The 22,251-nt window shown below is 45.4% G+C and overlaps 1 protein-coding gene across 1 annotated transcript in view; it reads left to right on the top strand.

Moving 5' to 3' along the window:
- Positions 1-3,209: 3,209 nt before the first annotated feature.
- Positions 3,210-22,251, top strand: part of LOC134399367 (WD repeat- and FYVE domain-containing protein 4-like) — a 116,911-nt gene continuing 97,869 nt past the window's right edge. Inside the window, exons 1-3 of the mRNA XM_063127390.1 lie at positions 3,210-3,334; positions 3,496-3,613; positions 10,167-10,276. Coding sequence (XP_062983460.1) covers positions 3,245-3,334; positions 3,496-3,613; positions 10,167-10,276 — 318 coding nt within the window. The 5' untranslated portion in view covers positions 3,210-3,244. The remainder of the gene's footprint in view (positions 3,335-3,495; positions 3,614-10,166; positions 10,277-22,251) is intronic.

The raw sequence follows: 22,251 nt of genomic DNA, 5'->3' as shown, positions 1-22,251 counted from the left end.
ACAGACAAGGTGCGACAAGGTCTCATCCTCTGAATCGATCGGCACTCAGGATTTGGAACTGGTGCATAAAGAGAAATACTCACCTGACGGCGATCCATGTAGCGGGCAAGGAAAACATCATCGCGGATGCCCTCAGCAGGTCTTTTCACGTCGACCACGAATGGGAGCTCGATACCGAAGTAAGGGACGATCTCTTTCGATATTGGGGCCTCCCTGCTGTCGATGTCTTCGCTACCGAAGAAAACACAGCCTGTTCCAAGTTCTGCAGCAGAGCAGGAAGAGGAAAGCACTCGCTAGGAGATGCTTTCACCAGGACCTGGAAAGGAAATCTCCTTTACATCTTTCCACCGTTTCCACTATTGACGAGGTACTGGCCAGATCCAGTTGGACAGGTCGGACTGCATCCTTGTCACACCGTGGTGGCCTCGACACCGGGGCAGGATTCGACAAGCAAACCTGTCGACCCTCAAGATGACGGCATGGAGGATATCATCCACTCTTCCCCTGGTATCAAAGATTTAACTGTAGACCATATATTGTTGGCATCACTAAAGCCTTCAACAAGAAAATCTTACGCGGCAAAGTGGCAGAGATTTCAAACTTTTGCCTTGGAAAACGATCAAGCTCCTGAATCTTGCCCTTTGTCATTGATTCTCAAATACCTATGGCACTTTATCAACAGGGACTCAAACTCACTTCCATCAGAGTTCACTTAGCGGCTATTACGTCTTTTCACCAAGGCATGGATGGTTTTACACCTTTTGTACATCCAACATCGAGGAAATTTTTAAGGGGCCTAAAAATATGATACCGATAGTAAAGAGTATCGTTCCACCATGGAGCCTATCAGTGGTGTTACAGGCATTGACAAAGAAGCCCTTCGAGCCCATGGCCTTATCTGACCCTAAGCTTCTAACATTCAAGACTGTCTTTTTAGTAGCCATCACTTCTGCTAGACGTGCGAGTGAGCTTAGAGCTCTCAGGATAGATGCTCCTTACACTATCTTTCACAAAGATAAGGTTGTGTTACGCACACACCCTGCCTTCTTGCCTAAGGTAGTGTCAACCTTTCATCTGTCCCAATATATCACTCTACCAGCTTTCTTTCCGAATCCAACAACACCTGTTGAGTTTTCTTTACATACACTTGATGTAAGGAGAGCTCTTGCCTTTTACAAGGCTAGGACAGAGAGTTTTAGGAAAACAAAGCAATTGTTTATTTGTTATGGTGAGCCTTCTAAGGGACTCCCTGTGTCATGCCAGCGATTATCACGCTGGATTGTAGAGACAATTGAACTTGCTTACTCTATCTCTAAACTAGAGCTTATGAAACCTGTGACAGCTCATTCTACCAGAGCTGTCGCAACATCTGTTGCCTTCAGCAGAGGTGTTCCCTTGACAGAAGTCTGTAGAGCTGCAACGTGGTCCACTCCATCCACGTTTGTTAGGCACTACAGTTTGGACACCCGTGCTAGGCACAACTGCTCGTTTGGAAGGACAGTGCTCTCGGAGATCTTCAGATGATGCACCAACCCACCTCCAAAGATATGTCAGCTTGCTACTCGCCCATATGTGTGATGCATAGAGACCACGAAGAAGAAATGCAGGTTGCTTACCTGTAACTGTGGTTCTTTGAGTGGTCATCTATGCATTCACACAACCCACCCACCATCCCCACTTGGTGGTGTGAGACTTACAAATGACACAGTTATACATGGAATGTACTTTATTGAAATTACACTCATGTTTATGGGGGCACAATGTCGGACTCCTGTAAACTGAGGTAAGGGCGGGAACCCCATGGACGTGCGCGGTAGCGTGGGGGAGGGGTTCCCGCCAAAAACGTTCCACTCAGCTATAGAAGGTTCCGGTCTGGTCTCTGCGCAGGCGCAAAGCCCATATGTGTGATGCATAGATGACCACTCGAAGAACTACAGTTACAGGTAAGCAACCTGCATTTCCATGCACTGTGTGAAGAAGTGTGAAGAAGAAATGAAATTTAATAGGGATAAACGCCAAGTTCTACATCTAGGAAATAGAAACCAATTGCACAGTTACAAGATGGGGGATACTTGGCTCAGCAATACTACAAACGAGAAGGATCTTGGAATTGTTGTAGATCACAAGCTGAATATGAGCCAACAGTGCGATATGGCTGCAAGAAAGGCAAATGCTATTTTGGGCTGCATTAATAGAAGTATAGCTTCCCAATCGCGTGAGGTACTGGTTCCTCTCTATTCGGCCCTAGATAGGCCTCATCTTGAGTATTGCGTCCAGTTCTGGGCACCACACTTCAAGAAGGACGCAGACAAGCTGGAGCGTGTTCAGAAGAGGGCAACCAGGATGATCAGGGGTCTGGAAACAAAGCCCTATGAAGAGAGACTGAAAGAACTGGGCATGTTTAGCCTGGAGAAGAGAAGATTGAGGGGAGACATGATAGCACTCTTCAAATACTTAAAAGGTTGTCACACAGAGTGCTCAATTCCTACTTTAGCTCAGTCTTCTCCCAAAAACGGGTCTATGACCCCCCTGGAAAAAGTGAAGCACAAGTTGAGGTGGCAGGATTGCAGTTTGAGATTGATAGACAAGTGGTCAAGGAAGACCTAATTTCTTTGAATGAGTTCAAATCCCCAGGGCCTGATGAACAGTGTCAGAACTTGAGCTTCTTTCCCCCTTTTCTTTTTCCTTCTAACTTTTCAACAATAGGACTAGATAATAATTGCTCAGGACAATTGCTTGAATCCTCTGGGTTGGAGCTACTTCTTTCAAAGCCGTCAGGAAAAAAAAATAGCAGTTAGAACTAGCCTGTGACCATTTTGAGGTTCTCTCATCCCTAACCAGTTGCTGAAAAAAGACAACTAAGATGGAACATGATAAACTTCTATTGCATTGCACTAGAACTCAGAGCCACCAAATGAAATTGCATGGCTATAGGCTCAGGATAGGCAAAAAAACTTTTTCTCACTGTACAGAATTAATTTCCACAGAGTATTCTAAGAGAGTGGTGGTGACCTGCCACTCTCTTAGAATACTTTTGTAAAGGACTAGACAAAAACATGGACATGAAAAAGTCTATTATTTGGGTGCTTAGAAACTAATCAGTAGCCATTAATGCTGGCAAGTGATATATTTTCTTTATTGGAGAGAGATCTGTAATTATTATTGGAGATTATCTATGAAAGCATCAGTAATCTTTGTTTCCATGACATGGCAGAGGAGAGAGATCAGCAACTTTGATTACCTCATGTACTTGAACACTCTGGCTGGACGAACATACAATGATCTCATGCAGTACCCAGTATTTCCATGGGTTCTTGCTGACTATCATTCCCAGGTGAGCCATTTCTGTTAAATCACCCATTGTTTCATTGGTGGTCTGTCACAGTGGTGAAGACATTTTCTGTGTACTGGTGTTGGGTTTCTATGTCAGACCTTAGAGTTGCCAGTGCACTGAGTTTGCCTATATGAGTAAGATCACATGTGTTTGTGTTCTAGACTCTAGACTTGACTAAACCCAGTACGTTCCGTGACCTATCAAAGCCCATGGGGGCACAGACAGCAGAGAGAAAACAGAAATTCATCCAGCGTTACAAAGAAGTAGAGAAAAGTGAAGGTATGTGCCCAGTTCCCACCAACACTGCGGTATGCCTTGGATTCTCTGTCTTATTGTTAAGGCCAGGGAGGTGTCCAGGAAGATAAGGAGCAAGTTTGTAGCAAGGTTGCTGAAGAAACAGGGATGTCATCCAGGCAAGGAGTTGACCGGGATTAGGAGCTAAATTACACCAGGAACACCTCGGCAGCAAGTGAAGGATGTTGTCGCTGGCCTTGCTACCAACCTTCCTGAAGCATCTGATGGCTCTAATCCAAAGTACACTTTGGTTCATGATTGCTCAGCCTGAGTATTTATTTAAAATGTAAATGTATACATGCCCAACATTTATACCCTGTCCTTCAGTGGCCACTGGGCATTCCCAGGATGACTTTAAAAGGATACGTGGATATATATTCATGCTATCAGATGTCTGGGCAGCACAGACTTGTTGCCATCTCTGCTTCTGAACAGCCCATGTGATTGTGGATGTTCAGCACCTGGAAAATGTGAGAAATCATGGGATGTGAGAGTGCAAACTACACAGATTGGGGCAAGTTCAAGGATTATAGTATTTGCCAGGTTGCACTCCCTCTCTTTGTTCCCCTAATGTGCTGGGGCTGTTGGCTGTGCTGGCTTTCTCTCAAGGACAAAGTCTTGCAGGCCTGTAAACTACCGGGGGTGGGTGGGTCAAGCCCCCTCTGAGATCGGTAAGCTCCCAGCCTGGCTGGCAGATTCCTCAGCCAGTCTCCAATTATTTGTATTATTATTGTGCTTGGGGGACAGTCTTTAACCTCCAAGGTAATTTAACCTCTAAGAACCCCTTATAGCTCAGTGTCTCTGAGTAAAAGAGTTTAAGGATACCCCTTCCCACACGCACACTGTAAATCCTAAATGGGCAGTCTGAAGTCTTGCCTAGTTCTAGTACTGGGCAAGGAGGTAGAAGGACATAACAGGATGTTCAGAGCCCTTTGGGAACCTTTTGTGTAGAATGCTTAAAGTCCTTGAAAGATGGGGTCCTTCAGAGAAAGAAATGAATTTGCCTAGGTACAAACAAACAATAATGGTAATACTACTACTTAATATTAACTTCCAGAAAGGGAACCATGTTAGTAAAAAGGACTACGAAACTTGTGGCACCTTAAAAACAGACTTATGGCATAAGCTTGCAAGCACTGGAAGTGCTATCCCAACTTGGCAGGCATGTGGGTGGGATTGTAACATGTGGTGTTAAAATGGCAAAGATATTCAAAAAATACAGTATGTGACGATTCAATTAAAGCATAAACATATGCAAAATAAGCCCAGTAACCATTCAAAACAATAGTAATAGGTGAGATCACAATATTTTTTAACATTCCAGGTTTTCAAGGAACTTGATATGCATTACCTAAAAAGTCTTACAATAAACATTCAAAGCAACACCAAGTGAAAGGGCCAAGCTGAGTCAAAGGGCCATGACAGCAGGAGCCACACATATTGGTTATCCTATTTAGAGAGGAGGGCATTGTTGTCCTTCAGAATGCAGGGTCAGCAGATGACTGGCTAGCCATTCAACATCTGCTGGGTGCTGAAGCTATAAACCCAGGTCCTCAGGTCCAGCAACACTCCCAAGATTTATTCTTTCTTCACTTTTTAAAAAGGATAGAATTTTGTCTCCCCTCTTCTCAGCTGCCTTTTTCGTGTTCTTTATGGAACTGTCGCTCTGTTGCTTCTAAGGCCCCTGTCATCCAGGACTTGTTTATCTCCAGGTCTCTCCACCTCCTTGCTCTTAATGAGACCTGGCTTCCTGCCCATGATACTGCCATCTCTGCTGCTCTCTCTCTTGGAGGACTCTCTTTCTCTCACACTAGTCGCCCAGAGGGTCGGGGTGGTGGTGTGGGTCTTTTATTATCTAGTTTGTGCCAGTTCCAGCCTCTTTCCATTCCAACTTCACATTGCTTCTCCTCCTTTGAGGTACATGTGGTGAGGCTCTTCGCTCCACTGCGACTGCGGATTGCAGTTCTGTACCGCCCCCCAGGCTCGTCCTCAGAATTTATCTCTGATTTTGATTCGTGGCTGTCCTTTTTCCTCTCTGATAACTGTCCTACTCTTATCTTGGGTGATTTCAATATTCATGTGGATGACCCTCAAGATGCTGCAGCTCTACGATTTCGCTCATTATCTTCCTCTTATGATCTTAAGCTTTGGTCTGATGCACCCACACATTCCCTTGGACACTGTCTGGATCTTGTTCTCACTCGGAATTGCTCTGTGTTGGACTTTTCTACTGCTCACTTTCCGTTGTCAGATCATCACCTAGTTTCTTTCAATATTACTCATAATCCTCCTCCTTCACGTCCCGCTTCTTGCTCTTGTCGTGACTTGCAATCTATCAATTATGAGGCTTTTTCCCAGTCTCTAGCCTCCTCCCTTCCTTCTGTCTGTTCGGCTGTCTCCTTGGACTCAGCTGTCTCCTTCTTTAATTCCTCCTTATCTTCAACTCTTAATAATCTTGCTCCATCTACAACTCTGATAGTTCGCCCTTCTCAACCCCAACCGTGGCTCACCTCTTCCCTCCGCTACCTTCGCTCTTGTTCCCGGGCAGCTGAACGCCTTTGGCGTAAGACCAGGGACCGGGCAGACTTTGTCCATTACAAATTTGTACTCTCCTCTTTCTCTTCTGCCATCTCACTGGCCAAACAGCAGTACTACTCAACGCTGATCCAGTCAAATGCTAGGCATCCTCAGCGGCTCTTTGCATCCTTCAATTCTCTTCTGAAGCCTAATCCGCCATCTCTCCCCGCCTCTCTGTCTGCTAATAACTTTGCCTCTTTTTTCAATGCTAAAATCCAAACTATCCGCTCTGATCTGGCCAGCTCTGCTCCTCTTCCAGTTCCTGTTCCTCATCTGTCAGTTCCTCCTGCAAATTTCTCTGCGTTTCCTTCGGTCTCTGCGGATGAACTGTCTACAATACTGCGCTCTTCGAAGCCTTCCACTTGTTCTCGTGATCCAATTCCTTCTCGCGTCTTTATTAATCTTACTCCTGCTATCCTCCCTTCCTTGCTACATATTATTAATCTCTCTCTGTCCTCTGGTTCATTTCCTTCTGCTTTTAAACATGCTACAGTCTCTCCCATTCTCAAGAAACCTACTCTTGATAGGCTATCTCTGTCTAACTACCGACCTGTCTCTTTGTTGCCTTTTGTTTCAAAGATCCTGGAGCTTGCGGTCTACTCTCGCTGTCTTGACTTTCTTTCTAGTAACTCTGCTTTGGATCCATTTCAATCTGGATTCCGTCCTCTGCATTCCACCGAAACAGCCCTTACTAAGATCACCAATGATCTCCTTACTGCCAAGTCTAAAGGCCATTATTCCGTTCTTATTCTCCTTGATCTAACTGCAGCCTTTGACACGGTTGATCATGATCTTCTCTTAGATTCCCTTCATGACCTTGGATTTTGTGGCTCTGTCTATAACTGGTTTGCCTCCTATCTAGCGGGTCGCTCTTTCAGCGTGTTGGCTAATGGCAGCTCGTCTTCCTCCTTTCCCCTTTCAGTAGGGGTTCCGCAAGGCTCGGTGCTTGGCCCGTTGTTGTTTTCCTTATACATGTTGCCCTTGGGCAAGCTTATTCAATCTCATGGCCTCCAATATCATCTGTACGCCGATGATACACAACTATATCTGTCATCTCCGGAACTTTCTCCTGATGTTCACGATCGTATCTCGGCATGTCTTTCAGATATCTCAGCTTGGCTGCTTCATCGTCGCTTGAAACTTAACATGGCAAAGACTGAATTGCTTGTTTTTCCTCCTAAACCTTCTCCTCATCTCTCATTCTCTCTTACTGTCAATGATGTTACGCTTACTCCGGTCAAGGAAGCTCGTAGCCTTGGCTTTATATTCGACTCCTCGCTCTCCTTTATTCCTCATATTGAGGCAGTAGCTAAATCTTGTCGATTTTTCCTGTATAATATTGCCAGGATTCGATCATTTTTGTCTGTCTCTTCTGCCAAAACGCTTGTTCATGCGCTGGTTATTTCACGGTTGGACTACTGCAACCTTCTTCTCTCTGGCCTTCCTTCTTCTCACATCAGTCCGTTGGTTTCTGTTCACCACTCTGCCGCAAAGATCATCTTCTTGGCTCGCCGCTCCGACCATGTTACTCCGCTTCTGAAATCTCTTCATTGGCTTCCAATTCACTACAGAATCCAATATAAACTTCTCCTGTTAACCTTCAAAGCTTTTCACGGTCTAGCTCCTTCCTATCTCTCCTCTCTCATCTCACACTATTGCCCCGCTCGTGCTCTTCGCTCCTCTGATGCCATGTTTCTCGCCTGCCCAAGGGTCTCTACTTCCCTTGCTCAGCTTCGTCCATTCTCTTCTGCTGCCCCTTACGCCTGGAACGCTCTTCCAGAACATTTGAGAACTACAAGTTCAACCGCAGCTTTTAAAGCTCAACTAAAAACTTTTCTTTTTCCTAAAGCTTTTAAAACTTGATGTTGTGCAGACTTCTACTGTTACTTTCTACTGTTAGTTTTACCCTACCCTGTGCCTGCTTACCCTACCCTGTACCTGTTTGCATTCTCTTCCCCTCCTTATTGTTTTACTATGATTTTATTAGATTGTAAGCCTATGCGGCAGGGTCTTGCTATTTACTGTTTTACTCTGTACAGCACCATGTACACTGATGGTGCTATATAAATAAATAATAATAATAATAATAATCGACAGAGGATCGAAGAAGACATTTAAGAAAAGCTTTTCATAAAGAGAACAATCCTATGATCCCCGAATGAGATCCGAGCCCCTCCCTGACCCCACGCAGAGGTCAGAAAGGTGACTTCAAAGGACAAGGAAGAAGGCATTCTGGTCGGTAGGGAGGGGAGGAGACCAGAGAGGCCAGGATATGAAATATTCAGAGCTTCTTCCAACCTCTGTCCCTCCTCATCTGAAGCACCCTTGTTAGAAGGGGTGAAAATCTCATTCAGTGAAATCTGCAAGGTGGGAGGACAGGGAGGTAAAAAAAATTCCACCACCGCTTCTCCTGTCCTGCACTAGATGATCAGATACCTCCAAGTTTGGGGGTGTTCGCTCATCTGAGGGTGCAAATAATAGGATTGCACATCAGTGTTTTAAATCTGTTGGAAGTTGTTTCAGTTGCTTTGGTAGTTTTTTTATTACTTCTTTAATCTCTGCTTTGTAGTTTTTATGCGGTTTATTGTTTTGATCATCTGCTATTATAGAATCATAGAATAGTAGAGTTGGAAGGGGCCTATAAGGCCATTGGGTCCAACCCCCTGCTCAATGCAGGAATCCACCCTAAAGCATCCCTGACAGATGCTTGTCCAGCTGCCTCTTGAATGCCTCTAGTATGGGAGAGCCACCTTGAAGTCTTTCAAGGGAGGCTGGGATAAAAAGGTTTACAATAAATGAAAGTTTCAAAGTAGAAATCCCACAGTCTATCATAGCTGTCATCAAACCTCAGGAATTTCTTGCATCCATTGACCTATCAGAAATGTACCTACAATTCCCAATATTGCCCTCCTACAAGAAGTATCTGCATTTCACTTTTCATAAAGAGAGTATCTGCACTTCACACACCCTCCTTTATCTTTGAATGGAATATAAACATGAAGGATAAAATTATTTCTCATTGTCATAGTTAGGCAGACAGCTCAGCATAGCCATGAGAAAAGGAGGAAGGACTCGCGTGAAGTGAAGTGGAAGTAGAATCAAGCAGGGCACTAGCTGGAGTTGGCTGTGCTCACCTAAGTCCTTTTCAGTCCTTTGAGCATGGAGGTGCACATATCGGAGCACCTTTACAACGAATGCTCACTCCATGTCATTTGAGGCAGGAAATCTGGCTGCTATAACACAAGATGGCAATGAGGCTGATGGTCTTCCTGGTACAACAGCTAGGAAGTGCAGGGTCATATTGAAATGGGTATTTTTCAGAGGAGAAGCGTGAAGGAGGAGCAGAAAGATGAGGAGAAGGGACACACTTTAGATACCTGCCCTAGAAATCTTTCCTTATTAGAGCCACAGAATTTAGAAAGCTGGCACTTCCTACAAGTTGGCACCTACAGCTCAAAAACTCATCCCAAGGAACATAAATATATCTCCATTATAAAATTCTATTCCCAAGCACTAAAATGCTTGGAACGTGCACATTCTATAGATATAAATATTATTTTGGTGTCCCATTGCATAATATAATAGGGGTGTAACCGAAAGAAGCGTACATTATTAGATACCTGTTCAATACACACCAGCCATGAGTACAGATAATGAGAACACTTTATATTGTGTATTCAAGGCAATAAGGCTGTGTGCACCAGTTGCTGGGGAACATGGGTGGGAGGGTGCTCTTGCACCATGTCCTGCCTTGTTGGTCCTTGGCCAATGGCTGGTTGGCCCCTTTGTGAACAGAGTGCTGGACTAGATGGACCCTTGGTCTGATCCAGCATCAGGGCTCTTCTTATGTTCTTATATTCATATATAGTTTGTATAAAGATTTGGGGAGTAGAATTGTTTGACTTTAAAAGTCTTATTGAAAATCTTATTCATGTAACAACTGCATGTTCCACATTTGCAGGCAACCTCTCAGCCCAGTGCCATTACTGCACACACTACTCTTCAGCAATTATTGTGGCATCCTACCTGGTACGCATAGAACCCTTCACCCAGATCTTCTGCTCCTTGCAGGTAGGCTGATGACTTTCACACAGGGGTAGTTACAGCCATAACTGGATAGCCTGATCAAATTTTGTGGTTTTGAGCCTTACAGAATCTTCCATCTTCACCTTACCTTGGCCTCCCTTGAGAATTCTGGCAGCAAATGTGTGTGCCATTCAGTCCACTTTTTCATGATGTCTTGTGTCTTCAATATCCTAGAAATTGACACCTTTGCAGTCCAGCCTTGACATTTTTGCATACTATGTATCAAATCTGTAAAGGATGTGTATGAGTACATGGGTGCATTGTCTCCACCAGTATTTATTACAGATACTCTCACTTGCAAAAACTCTCCTCATATTAACTTGAAATTTATCTGAGTTCTTCTGAAAAAGATAGGAACAACTCAAGTAATTGTTCCAATTTAATCTGAGGCTCATCTCAGGAGCCTTTTTTCCTGCTCCCAAAGGAATGTATGGGCCAGTTAGCTCCAATGTGGATGGGAAGGGGAATTCTGTGGGGGTGAAATTGTGGGTGGGGGCCAAAAGCTTGTTTACAAAGACTTTGTCACTGGGGCTGAGACGCTTCGTTACTGAGGCTCCTCGTGCTCAGAGAGCTGAGCGGTTTATTCCAGCTTTTCTCTATCTATTTTAAAACAAAAGGGGGCGGGAAGCGGGAGGCATCCTGGCTGTTGCCAACGTCATTGAGAGGATGCTTAACTTCCATCAGTGGCCAGTCCGGAGCATACTTTATTTTGCTCGTGCGAAGAAGCCAGAGAATTTGCCTTTGCCTTTTGCCATAAATCCAGAGAAATAAGAGTAGAAGAGGCAATAGCCAGCTGGTATGTTGGTTTTTTACTTTTAATTTTATATGTGAGGGGTAGAGGGCCCTGCCACGACACAGGATCTGAACACCAAGCCTGGCCTTCCTCCTAAAAACCACCTTCCTCCAAACTATGTGGAGAAAGGGGTTAAATGGAGAAGGATTTCAAGATATAAAATAAAACACTGTGAGTTATATGTGCTGAGGTGAGTTATTGTCAGAGTGGGTGCTAAATGTGTAAACTTCAGATGTTAAATGTCAGACACGTTGGATTTTTGTGATAGTTAAAACAAAATGATTAAAATTTATTTTTAAAAGTTCACAAGCTTTGTTTCAAATAAAACATTTAAAAACCTTTTTGAAACCTTTCATCCAATCCTTTCACTCATTCACATACACGCTTTCCTTTCTCTCACACAATCACTCTTGAGCTTTCTTTATTATCTGTATTGATTAATATACGTCAACTATATGCACACCACACTCCAAAGACACCACTCTCTACCCTGAACTACAAATTTCCTAGAACTTAAGTACTCTAAACACAGAGAGAACAAAAGACTCTAAGAGTACCTAAAAAGTCTCCCACAATCTCTTCCGTCATTCCGTTATATATCACTCCTCCCCCTCCCAAGACATTCTAACTCCACCCACTCCGGCCAACATTCTAAACTCACTAGGGGTGTGCACGGACCCCCCGCTCCGCTTCACTTAGAGATCCGCCATTTTTGGAGCGCCCCGCTTCGCCCCGCCCCCGCTCCGCCCACTTCCACTCCGCTCCGCTCGGAGCTCCGGATCCGGATCCGGAGCTCCATTTCCCCCCCCCATAGGGTTGCATTGAAAGCTAAAAAAGTATACAACTTTTTTTCTGTTCAAGTTAGAAACCTCACGTTTGGCACCATGACACCTCATGGACGTATACACACGCACACCAAGTTTCAAGCAAATCCCATCATCCCCTGATTTTTGGGGAATTTTTGAAAATCGGACACCCCATTCACACCCCTTGGGATAGCTCTGTCAATTTGCATGTTAGAAACCTCAAACTCGGCACCATGAAAGCTTATCCATGTGTCCACATGGACGCCCAGACTCAAGGCAATCCCATCATCCCCTGATTTTTGGCGTGGCTCTAACCTCTAACGCACCACCCATCACACCCCTTTTGATAGCTCCATCAATTTGCACGTTAGAAACCTCAAACTCGGCACCACGATAGCTTATCCATGTGTCCACATGGATGCCAAGTTTCAAGGCAATCCCATCATCCCCTGATTTTTGGGGAATTTTTGAAAATCGGGCACCCCATTCACACCCCTTGGGATAGCTCTGTCAATTTGCATGTTAGAAACCTTAAACCCGGCACCAGGACAGCTTATCCATGTGTCCACATGGACGCCCAGACTCAAGGCAGTCCCATCATCCCCTGATTTTTGGCGCGGCTCTAACCTCTAACGCACCACCCATAACCCTAATTCACACCCCTTTAGATAGCTCCGTCAATTTGCACGTTAGATACCTGAAACTCAGCACCATGATAGCTTATCCATGTGTCCACATGGACACCAAGTTTCAAGCAAATCCCATCATCCCCTGATTTTTGGCGAATTTTTGAAAATCGGGCACCCCATTCACACCCCTTGGGATAGCTCCGTCAATTTGCATGTTAGAAACCTCAAACTCGGCACCAGGACAGCTTATCTATGTGTCCACATGGACGCCCAGACTCAAGGCAATCCCATCATCCCCTGATTTTTGGCACCCCAAATCAAGTCCCATTCTACAACTACGTCAATTTGCACATTAGAAACCTCAAACTCAGCACCAGGACAGCTTACCCATGTGTCCACATGGATGCCAAGTTTCAAGGCAATCCCATCATCCCCTGATGTTAGGGGAAGTTTTGAAAATCGGGCACTCCAGTATGTCAGGGATTTAAAGTTGCAATGCAGACAGCTCAATGGGGCCAGTTCCAAGGAAATCCCAACATGCCACGAGATAACCCTAAATCTTCTTGCACATTTGAAAAATGGATTATTGAACTTGATAAAGTCTAAGTGAGCGCAGGAAGGACTTCTCCCCTGAGTCAAAGCAAGACACATACACCATCCCTGCAAGGCGGGAAGGGGAGAAGGGAGGGAAGGCAGGCAGGCAGGCTGCCACGTGCCTCTTGCAAAGGGGCACTTTTCCCATTCCCACCCTCAAAAAGAGAACGCCGGGCACAAGTTGCAGAAGAGAGTGGCTCTGCCTGCTGCTTGTCCTGCTTCTGTTGTGGAGCAGCCAGCCAAGGAGTTGCCCTTATGTGTATAAGGAGATATGTCATTTGATTTTCACAGCAGGAGAGGCAGCCTGCTTACTGGTGCCAGCCTGAGCCTTGCTGCTTTCAGCACGCCTGCTCCCTCTTTTCATGATGACTAATAAAATATTAATACTACTAAGAATATGTATAAGGTACTACTAAGAATATGTATAAGAAGAATATAATATGTTTAAATGTAGGGAAATGGGACAAGAAGTGTGTATGCTGTATAAGAAGAATAAAATATTATACTACTAATAATATGTATGAGAATATATACTACTAAGAATATGTAAAAGAATATAATAATATGTTTAAGAATATTACTAATAAATGTAGGGAAATGGGACAAGAAGTGTGTGTATGCTTTCTCCAAAATGCTCAATCTGTGGCTGCCTGTTGCACTTCACAAAAGCAGCACACTCAGTCCAAGTTACACAGAGAAGAAAAAGAGAATAATTTTTTTTTGGTATTTTTTGGTATTTTTTTGTATATAGATAGAAGGAAACACAATCAGGATTTAAGAGAGGGGAGGGGGGGAAAGAACCAACCAAACACTACTACTAATATGTATAAGAAAAATAAAATATTAATACTACTAATAATATGTATGAGAATATACTAATATACTACTAAGAATATGTAAAAGAATATAATAATATGTTTAAGAATATTACTAATAAATGTAGGGAAATGGGACAAGAAGTGTGTGTATGCTTTCAAAAGAAAGCTTTCAAAAAAGCAGGAACACAGGGGAACAACCAACCAACCCACCAAACACACACTCCAAAATTTAAAAGTAAAGTTTATATTAAATCAAAGTAAGGGAAAAACACAGGGCAAACTAAGCTATAAGTCAGAAAGAAGCAAACAAACACACACACACGCGCCAAACTAAATCTATCCTAATCTATCTCCAAAGTACACAGCAGCAGCTAGCTAAGTAAGTAGACCCTCTCTCCACGAACGCCAACCCACAAATAGACACAAAACAGAAAGCTCTCAGGGTGGGTCTGCCTTAGTCCCCCCTCCAACGCTGGGATTGGAGGATGATGCTTTCTGAGGTGATCAATTCTCATCAGGATTGGGAGTTGAATGTGCCTGTCATCGCTTCAAAAAAAACAAAAAAAACCCAAACCCCGATTTTTTAAAAAATATTGCGCGTGAACCACAGGACGCAGAAAGTTGAGAGAAGTCTCAAAATGACCCCCATCCACGACTCTCTGAGCACAAGAATTTTCAGAACGATAGCTTAAAAACCAACCCAGTTATGCCCGAGTCTTTCCCTCAATGCAATCCTATGGGCGAAAAGCCGAAAACACCGTTTGAGCCGCACGGTTGACCCGATTTTCAAAAAAATATAGCACGCGGCCCGCACGACGGAGAGAGGTGAGAGTGGTCTCAAAATGACCCCCATCCACGACTCTCTGAGCACAAGAATTTCCAGAACGATAGCTTCAAAAAGAACGTAGTTATCCGCGATTATTTGCCTCAATGCAATCCTATGGCGAAATGTTTTCAAGATGGCGATCGGAGCGCTCCGCGGAAACCGGAGCACTCCGAAAATGGCCGCTTCTCTTCGCCTTGCTTCTAGGGGTCCGCGGTCCGCTCCTACTCCGCCTCTGGGTAAGGCGGAGCAGGCCAATCCGCTACTGCTTCTACGCTCCTAATCGGAGCGGATCACACCCCTAAAACTCACCACAGACTTACAAACTGCAGACATACATTTGGGAACTGACTTGTGGGGTGTAACACCACAGCCCCCCTTTTCAGAGCAGTTTTGGGCATGCTCTTGAACAGGCAAGGGAGTCGATTTTGGATGTTCTCAAAACTTGATGCCCATGCCTACTCCTGAGTACTCCAATCCTTATTACTTCTGAGTAGATATGCATAAGCTGGATATTTGTACTGTGTTGTTTTAAATTGTTACTTCTGAGTAAACATGCAAATGGGTAGTTTAAAGTTGCTCTCTAGAGATGCAAAGGGGGAAGTTGAATTATCTCAGGTGACCTTTTCCCCATTTCCGTGGTATGAGTTGCTTGTTGCTGTGGATTCAAAGATTGCTTTTCTGTGATACTGTGTGGATTTATCCCCACTCCCCCCCCCCCCAACTGCACTGCAGGCATGATGCAATTTAATTTGCTTCAGTTTCCCATTTTGCAATGGTTTGGTGCTATGTTCAAAATACTGTTTGGGTGTGTTATTGTCTGCCCAGGGTGACTCCTCATGGCTCCACCTATGCTGACCCTGCCCTCATCCCCACCAGCCCTTTTTGGGCACCAACTGCCACAACATTCCTAGTAGACATTAACAATAATAATAATAATTAAAACCTGACCCTACAATTCTGAGAGAACAGGACTTGGACATACAGGAGAGATTAGCAAAACAAACCAGAAATGAAGTGCAACAAGACACCAAAGCAAAAGATGAATCAACTAGAACCACTTACATGTGGCACACAGATGATTAATGCCTGACTGGGCCAGAGTGCATTTTGAGTTCTGTAATCAGCAAGAAAGGGCTGAAACCCTTGGAGGGGATTGGTTTATCCAAGGGCCTTGCTAGACCAGGCGTTAGCACAGTGTGAGGCCCGGTTTCCCTCCTGTGCATCCAGATAACGCACAGGGGAATCTGGGGTCAGGCCGCGCTAAAACCTGCCTTAAGCCGGCATAAGCGAATTCGCTTATGGCCCGGCTTTTCCGCAGCCCCGGCCTGAGGCCGGGGTTGCGAAACGTCTAGCAGGGTCCGTGGCTTTTTGCGGCTGCTCGCTTACTCGTGAGTAGCTGGGAAAAGCCATGGACTGGGCACAGCGCTCATACAAGCGCTCTGCCCATCGGGCCAGGGGGATCTGGGGGGGAGATAGGGGCCGCGGGGGAAGGCTGGACCTGGCAGGAGAGAGGGGGGAAGAAGGCACGGGGCATGGAGGGAGGGAAGAAGGCATCGGGCGAGGGAAGAAGGCACGGGGCATGTGGGGAGGGAAGAAGGCATCAGGCGAGGGAAGAAGGCACGGGGTATGGAGGGAGGGAAGAAGGCACGGGGCATGGAGGGAGGGAAGAAGGCACGGGGCATGGGGGGAGGGAAGAAGGCACGGGGCATGGAGGGAGGGAAGAAGGCACGGGGCATGGGGGGAGGGAAGAAGGCATCGGGCGAGGGAAGAAGGCATGGGACATGGGGGGAGGATGGACGAGCGAGGGGGAGGGGTCATCGGGCATTGGGGGGAATCAGGGGCAGGAAGAGCCCCTGTTTTTTAAAAAAGCACTTACCTTCTCCGGCAGCTCCCCGGCACACATGGTCCCTTTAAAAAAAAAAAAAAATGGCCGACGCAACGGGGCTTCCCGTCGCGTCGTGCTTCTAGAAGCCGGCGACGGCGCGCGCTACCTCTAGCGCGCCGTCGCCCTTCCTCCCTGCCAGCTTATCTGGCAGGTCTAGCAAGGCCCCTAGTCTGATAATGGAAATGTGCCCTTCTAGTTCTCCCTGCCATGAAGTCTGAATGCTTTTCACCCATTTATCCCAAAAGTAATGCTGTGGTTATAAGGACCCTGTATTCATATGTCTTGAATGAAGCACATCAAAGAGGAGTCAGAAAGTTATTTCGATTTTTGTCTTTTACTAACAGCTCGTGAAGGTTGTCCTGAACTTTCTTCTTTCATTTCTATGCAGTTTTTGCATTCTGAGAGAGAAAGAAAACCTACTAATTCTGATATAAATATTTTCAAATACATGTATTAATATAACGAATACTGCAAAATCAGTTATTGCTTTCTTATAAATAATACAGGTTTACATTTTAAAAATATTACTTCCTGCAAAATGCATTAGGCAGCTGCAAAAAATGTAATTTTTTTCTGGATGGTAATATCTTTAACAAGATTTGAGGCACTAACAAAATTTCCTATGTAGATATTATTTTTATTTAATACAGCTAACCTTTTTATTACAAATCACATTGTTTCTCTGGAGATTACCATCATCTCTCATAAAATCTGTAAAAGCAGATGAAAAAGTGTCAGTCACTTACTCTGGGCACAGTGTAGTATGTATGCATATTAAATATACATAGCTTTGAAGAGGCTTCAAGGAGATGCTTGTTAGCTGGTGGTTTGCATATAACCTGTTTGTCTTCTAATATTCTTTAGTTTCAATTGGCATTTGACATCAACGGTGGTTGTCTGTTAATGATTCATTTCACAATGAGCTTGCAAGTACTTGAGCAGACTTGCGTTTTACCTTGACAGTTGTACAACAGCTTTAGTGTATTGCAATAAAGTGTAAAATCTGACCTATAAAGACATGGGTATTAGCCAGTGCTCCACTTGTGATGTGGTACTCTGAAACTATAAACTGTAGTTGCCTGAGGCTGACACAGTTGTGTTAGAGTTTTGCAGTTATACAGTGTGGCTGTAATGAGTACTTGTTAAAATCATGTGAAATGGCCCTGAATGGCATTCAATGCAACAATTATGGAATTAGCAGAGAGGGTCACTTTCAGCTAACTGAAAGCTCCATCCAATGAGCGTTTTATTGCATGCTCATTCTTCTTTGTGGTCTCTGTGCATCACACATATGGGCTCTGCGCCTGCGCAGGGCCAGGTTCGGAAACTTCTCAAGCTGAAAATCTTTTAGGCGGGAACCCCTCCCCCACTGTCCACTGAGCATGCTCAGGGGTTCCTGCCTAATCCCCTCAGTTCTCTTCAACCACCTGTGGGTCAACAGCATTTGGAGACTTCTCGTGGTATAGTGTTCTTCTGTTTTATACCATAGCTGAAAAATCTATCAATTTTCCCTTCTTTTTCTTGCTTCTCCAGTTTTCTATTCTTTCCTATCTATCTATCTATCTATCTATCTATCTATCTATCTATCTATTTGTTGTTCGTCGTTGTCTTGGTGCCTATGGCACACCAAGGCCTCTTCAAGAAGTGTTCCAGTTGTGGACAGAAAATATCACAAACTGATGGACATTCTTTGTGTTTGCTCTGCTTGGGGGAGACTCATGTTGTAGAGTCGTGTGCCTTTTGCTTGAAGTTTTCAAGGCAGGCATGAAAAAACCGTGCAGTTCGCCTTCGGGCTATTCTCTGGGAAAAGGCTTTGGAGGCAGTAGACAAACCAAGAGCAGCTCGTGTTTCTACATCTCCACGCAAGATGGAGTCTCTGCCCCAACATCCTCCGACAAGGAGTGAAGCCTTGGCGGTTCCCCCCTCCTCCTCTCAGTCCGCAGCAAAAGCGGCGAAGAAAATATCTAAGAGCGTGAGAGAGCACTCTGAGTTCGAAAACCCTCAGAGAAAAAAGAGCAAAATCAAGACAAAAAATGGAAAGAAAAAGTCATCGAAACCGATTCCGTCGGTACCGAGGAGTCCGGCACCGAGTACTTTGATACCAAGCCGCGACACAGGGCATAGAAGCCCGATATTGAGTCTCTCACTACAGAGACCTTCCTCGCATGCGATAAGCCCGATACCGAGGCTTTCGTTACCGACACCTTTTTCGATACCGAGACAGGCTACACCATCTTCGCCACCGGTACTGAACCCACCGCCGCGTGAGGAGCCGGTTGCTAACTCGCTGGTCCCATCGCCGCTACATATTGTCACGGTACCGACTGACGAGCCTAGTGTAAGGGCATCGATTTCGGAGGGTGAAATTAGGGGCTCCTTGCTGGATAATACCATGGCAGATCGGAGACCTTTTTCCCCTCGGTACCGAGAAGAACCCATCGATACCGACGGATGTTGGTACCGACAACAACTGCATGTCGATACCGAAAGCTTTCGATACCGACATACACCTCCATATGGATATGGCTGTGATCATTCACCGGCTTCAATTCATTCCAGTTGGCACTATGCCCCATATGGTGAAAGACCCAGGTCCCCACCGAGGGGTCGGGACTACTACACCAATTGGCAACCTCCACAATTTCCTCCATATTACTATGAGGACTGGAGACACAGAGGGCACCAAGACTATTACTACCCTCAGGAACGCCCGTATGACTCATACCCGTGTTTCCATCAGCCACCCTCCAAAATGGTCTCCCGTCCACCACCCCCAGAGGATGCTGCAGCCATGCTGCCACCGCCTCAACCAGCGGTACCGAGACGCACACCGCAACCAACGCAGGCTACGGTACCGACCACCGCGGGTACCAGCTCAGGCGTCACAGACACGTCCAACCTCAGAGATGAGGCCGCGTGTTTTGGATGTTCTATCAGAGGAGGACTACCAATCTGACTCCTCTCAGGAGGCATCACCAGTACCCTCCATTCCCTCCCCGGATGACCTCGTAGGAACTTCAGATGTAGTCTCTCCTTCGGAGGATTTGTCACACTTTGCCGATCAAGTGCAAAGGATGGCAAGATCATTGGGGATTGAAATGTCTCAACCCATAGAAAAAATGAACGACCCAGTTTATGATGATGCATATTGTGAGTCATCAACTCCAGCAGCCATCCTGTATTTACCCGTACTACTACGTACAGCACAACAGTCGTGGAAGCTGCCTTCCTCTATGCCACCAACGTCTAGGAGGTTAGATAATACATATAAGATACAGGAGAAAACTGCTCCTTTTCTTTTTACTCATCCCAAGCCAAACTCAATAATTGTAGAGGCATCTCAGGGACGCACTCATAAAAGACACAATGCGCCAGTAGATAAAGAAGGTCGTCAGCTGGATGGCATAGGGCGAAGGATCTATTCATCAACAGCATTGTCCTTGCGCGTGCATAGTTACCAAGCCACCATGGCTAAATATCAACTCTTCTTGTGGGAGAAGATGGCATCCCTATCAGGATATCTGCCAGATGACCAGAGGGAACTGGCAAACGTGTTTTATACTGAGGCCATGACACTGTCTAGACAACAACTCAATACAGCTAGACACGCTACTGACTGCGCCTCAAAAGCCATGGTAGGGTCTATTGCCCTGCGAAGACATGCATGGTTAAGGTCTGCAGGACTATCCCAAGAGTCACGCACCAGAATCGAGGACCTGCCTTTTGATGGAGACGGCCTATTCCACTCTTCCACTGATGAATCGATGGAAAGTATCCAAAAGGCCAAGAATACGGCCAAAAAGATGGGAATTGGGCAGCAACAACAACAACTACAAAGGCCATTCCGCCAAAGACGTTGGCCAAGAATGCAGCAACAATTCCAACCGAGGCAACAACAACAGTTTCAAGACCATACCCCTCTGTACCAAACCCAAGGTCAGTACAAGAGGCAACAGTTTTCAGGATGCTTCAAACAAAACAGAAGCAAACCAGAGCAGAATCAAAGACGGCGTCTTTGACTGCCCCATAATGACAACTTCTGCACCTAAATTTGGTGACATCCTTGCCCCTTTCTATTATAGTTGGACCCACATCACCACTGACAGGTGGGTCCTTAACATCATTTCTCAGGGCTACAAAATTGAGTTTACCACCCTCCCTCCCCTAGGAACCGCAAGGTTCTCTCCACCTACAGACGCTCTGTTGCAAGAGACCAAGTCTCTTTTGGAGAAGGGCGCCATAGAGCGATTACCAACTCACGCCCTAAAGTGCGGATTCTACTCCCGCTACTTTACGGTTCCTAAACGGGATGGGGGGCTAAGACCTATTTTGGAACTAAGAGACCTGAACAAGTTCATCAATCCTAAAAAATTCCGGATGAACTCCTTAGCAAGCATCTTACCTTTCCTCTCCCAAGGGGACTGGTTTACTTCCATTGACCGCAAAGATGCTTACTTTCATGTCTCAGTTTACCCCGACCATCGCCAATTCCTCAGGTTCATAGTAGGGGAAGACATTTTCCAATTTAAAGTGCTTCCTTTTGGTCTTTCTACTGTCCCCCGAGTCTTCACAAAGTGTATGGCACCAGTTTGCGCCTTTCTGAGAACTCAAGGGGTAGAGATTTACCCCTACTTGGACGATTGGCTGATAGTGGCTAGTATGGAGCAGGAAGCCACCCATAACACCCACCTCACCATCAACCTCCTTAACGAATTAGGCCTTTGCATCAACAAAGAAAAATCATTTTTTCAACCAACTCAAAAAATTAAATTCCTTGGAGCAATTCTGGACTCAACCCCCTCCAGGGCTTTCCTTCTGGAGGATAGAGCTGCAACATTAATTAGACTTGCACTCAAACTCTTTCACTCCAAGACCATATCTGCCTTCCAGGTGCAAAGACTACTAGGTCTCATGGCGGCAACTGTCAGCGTTGTCCCTTGGGCACGCCTACACATGAGACCTCTACAATTGTGGCTTCTGCGGGAGTACAACAATACAATGGATGCTCATTGAGTGAAATTGTCGCTCCCTACCAAAGTAAAGGACACTCTTCTTTGGTGGACAGATCTGTCCAACATTATGCAGGGCCTGGACTTCAGACCTCCACTGCCATCTCAACATCTGATGACAGACGCATCCCTTCTGGGCTGGGGAGCGCATTGCGGAGATCTTACAATTCAGGAGCATTGGAGCCTTTCCGACAGGAAAAGGCATATAAACGTCCTAGAACTGATGGCCATCCAAAAGGCACTGTACGCCTTTCAGCAGACCTTGTCAGGACATGTCATCCAAATCCATACAGACAATATGGCTGCTGTTTGGCATATAAACAAACAAGGTAGAACACGGTCTATAGACCTGATTTCCCTAACGTTAGACATTTGGCACTGGGCAATCGCTCACGACATGACTTTATCGGCCATTCATATCGCAGGCCAGGACAATATCCTGGCAGACGACCTCAGCCGCACCTTTGTGGACACGCATTAGTGGCAGATGAAAGACTGTTCTCGAACTGATCTTTCAGGCATGGGGACAGCCTGCAATAGATTTATTCGCGTCACAAGAGAACGCCATCTGCAACCAATTCTGCACGTGGGCGGGTCACG

The sequence above is a fragment of the Elgaria multicarinata genome, chromosome 5, assembly GCF_023053635.1.
Source record: "Elgaria multicarinata webbii isolate HBS135686 ecotype San Diego chromosome 5, rElgMul1.1.pri, whole genome shotgun sequence".
In the NCBI taxonomy this organism is placed as follows: Eukaryota; Metazoa; Chordata; class Lepidosauria; order Squamata; family Anguidae; genus Elgaria; species Elgaria multicarinata.
The sequence above is the reverse complement of the archived record's forward strand: the minus strand, read 5'-3'. Positions and strand labels throughout refer to the sequence as shown.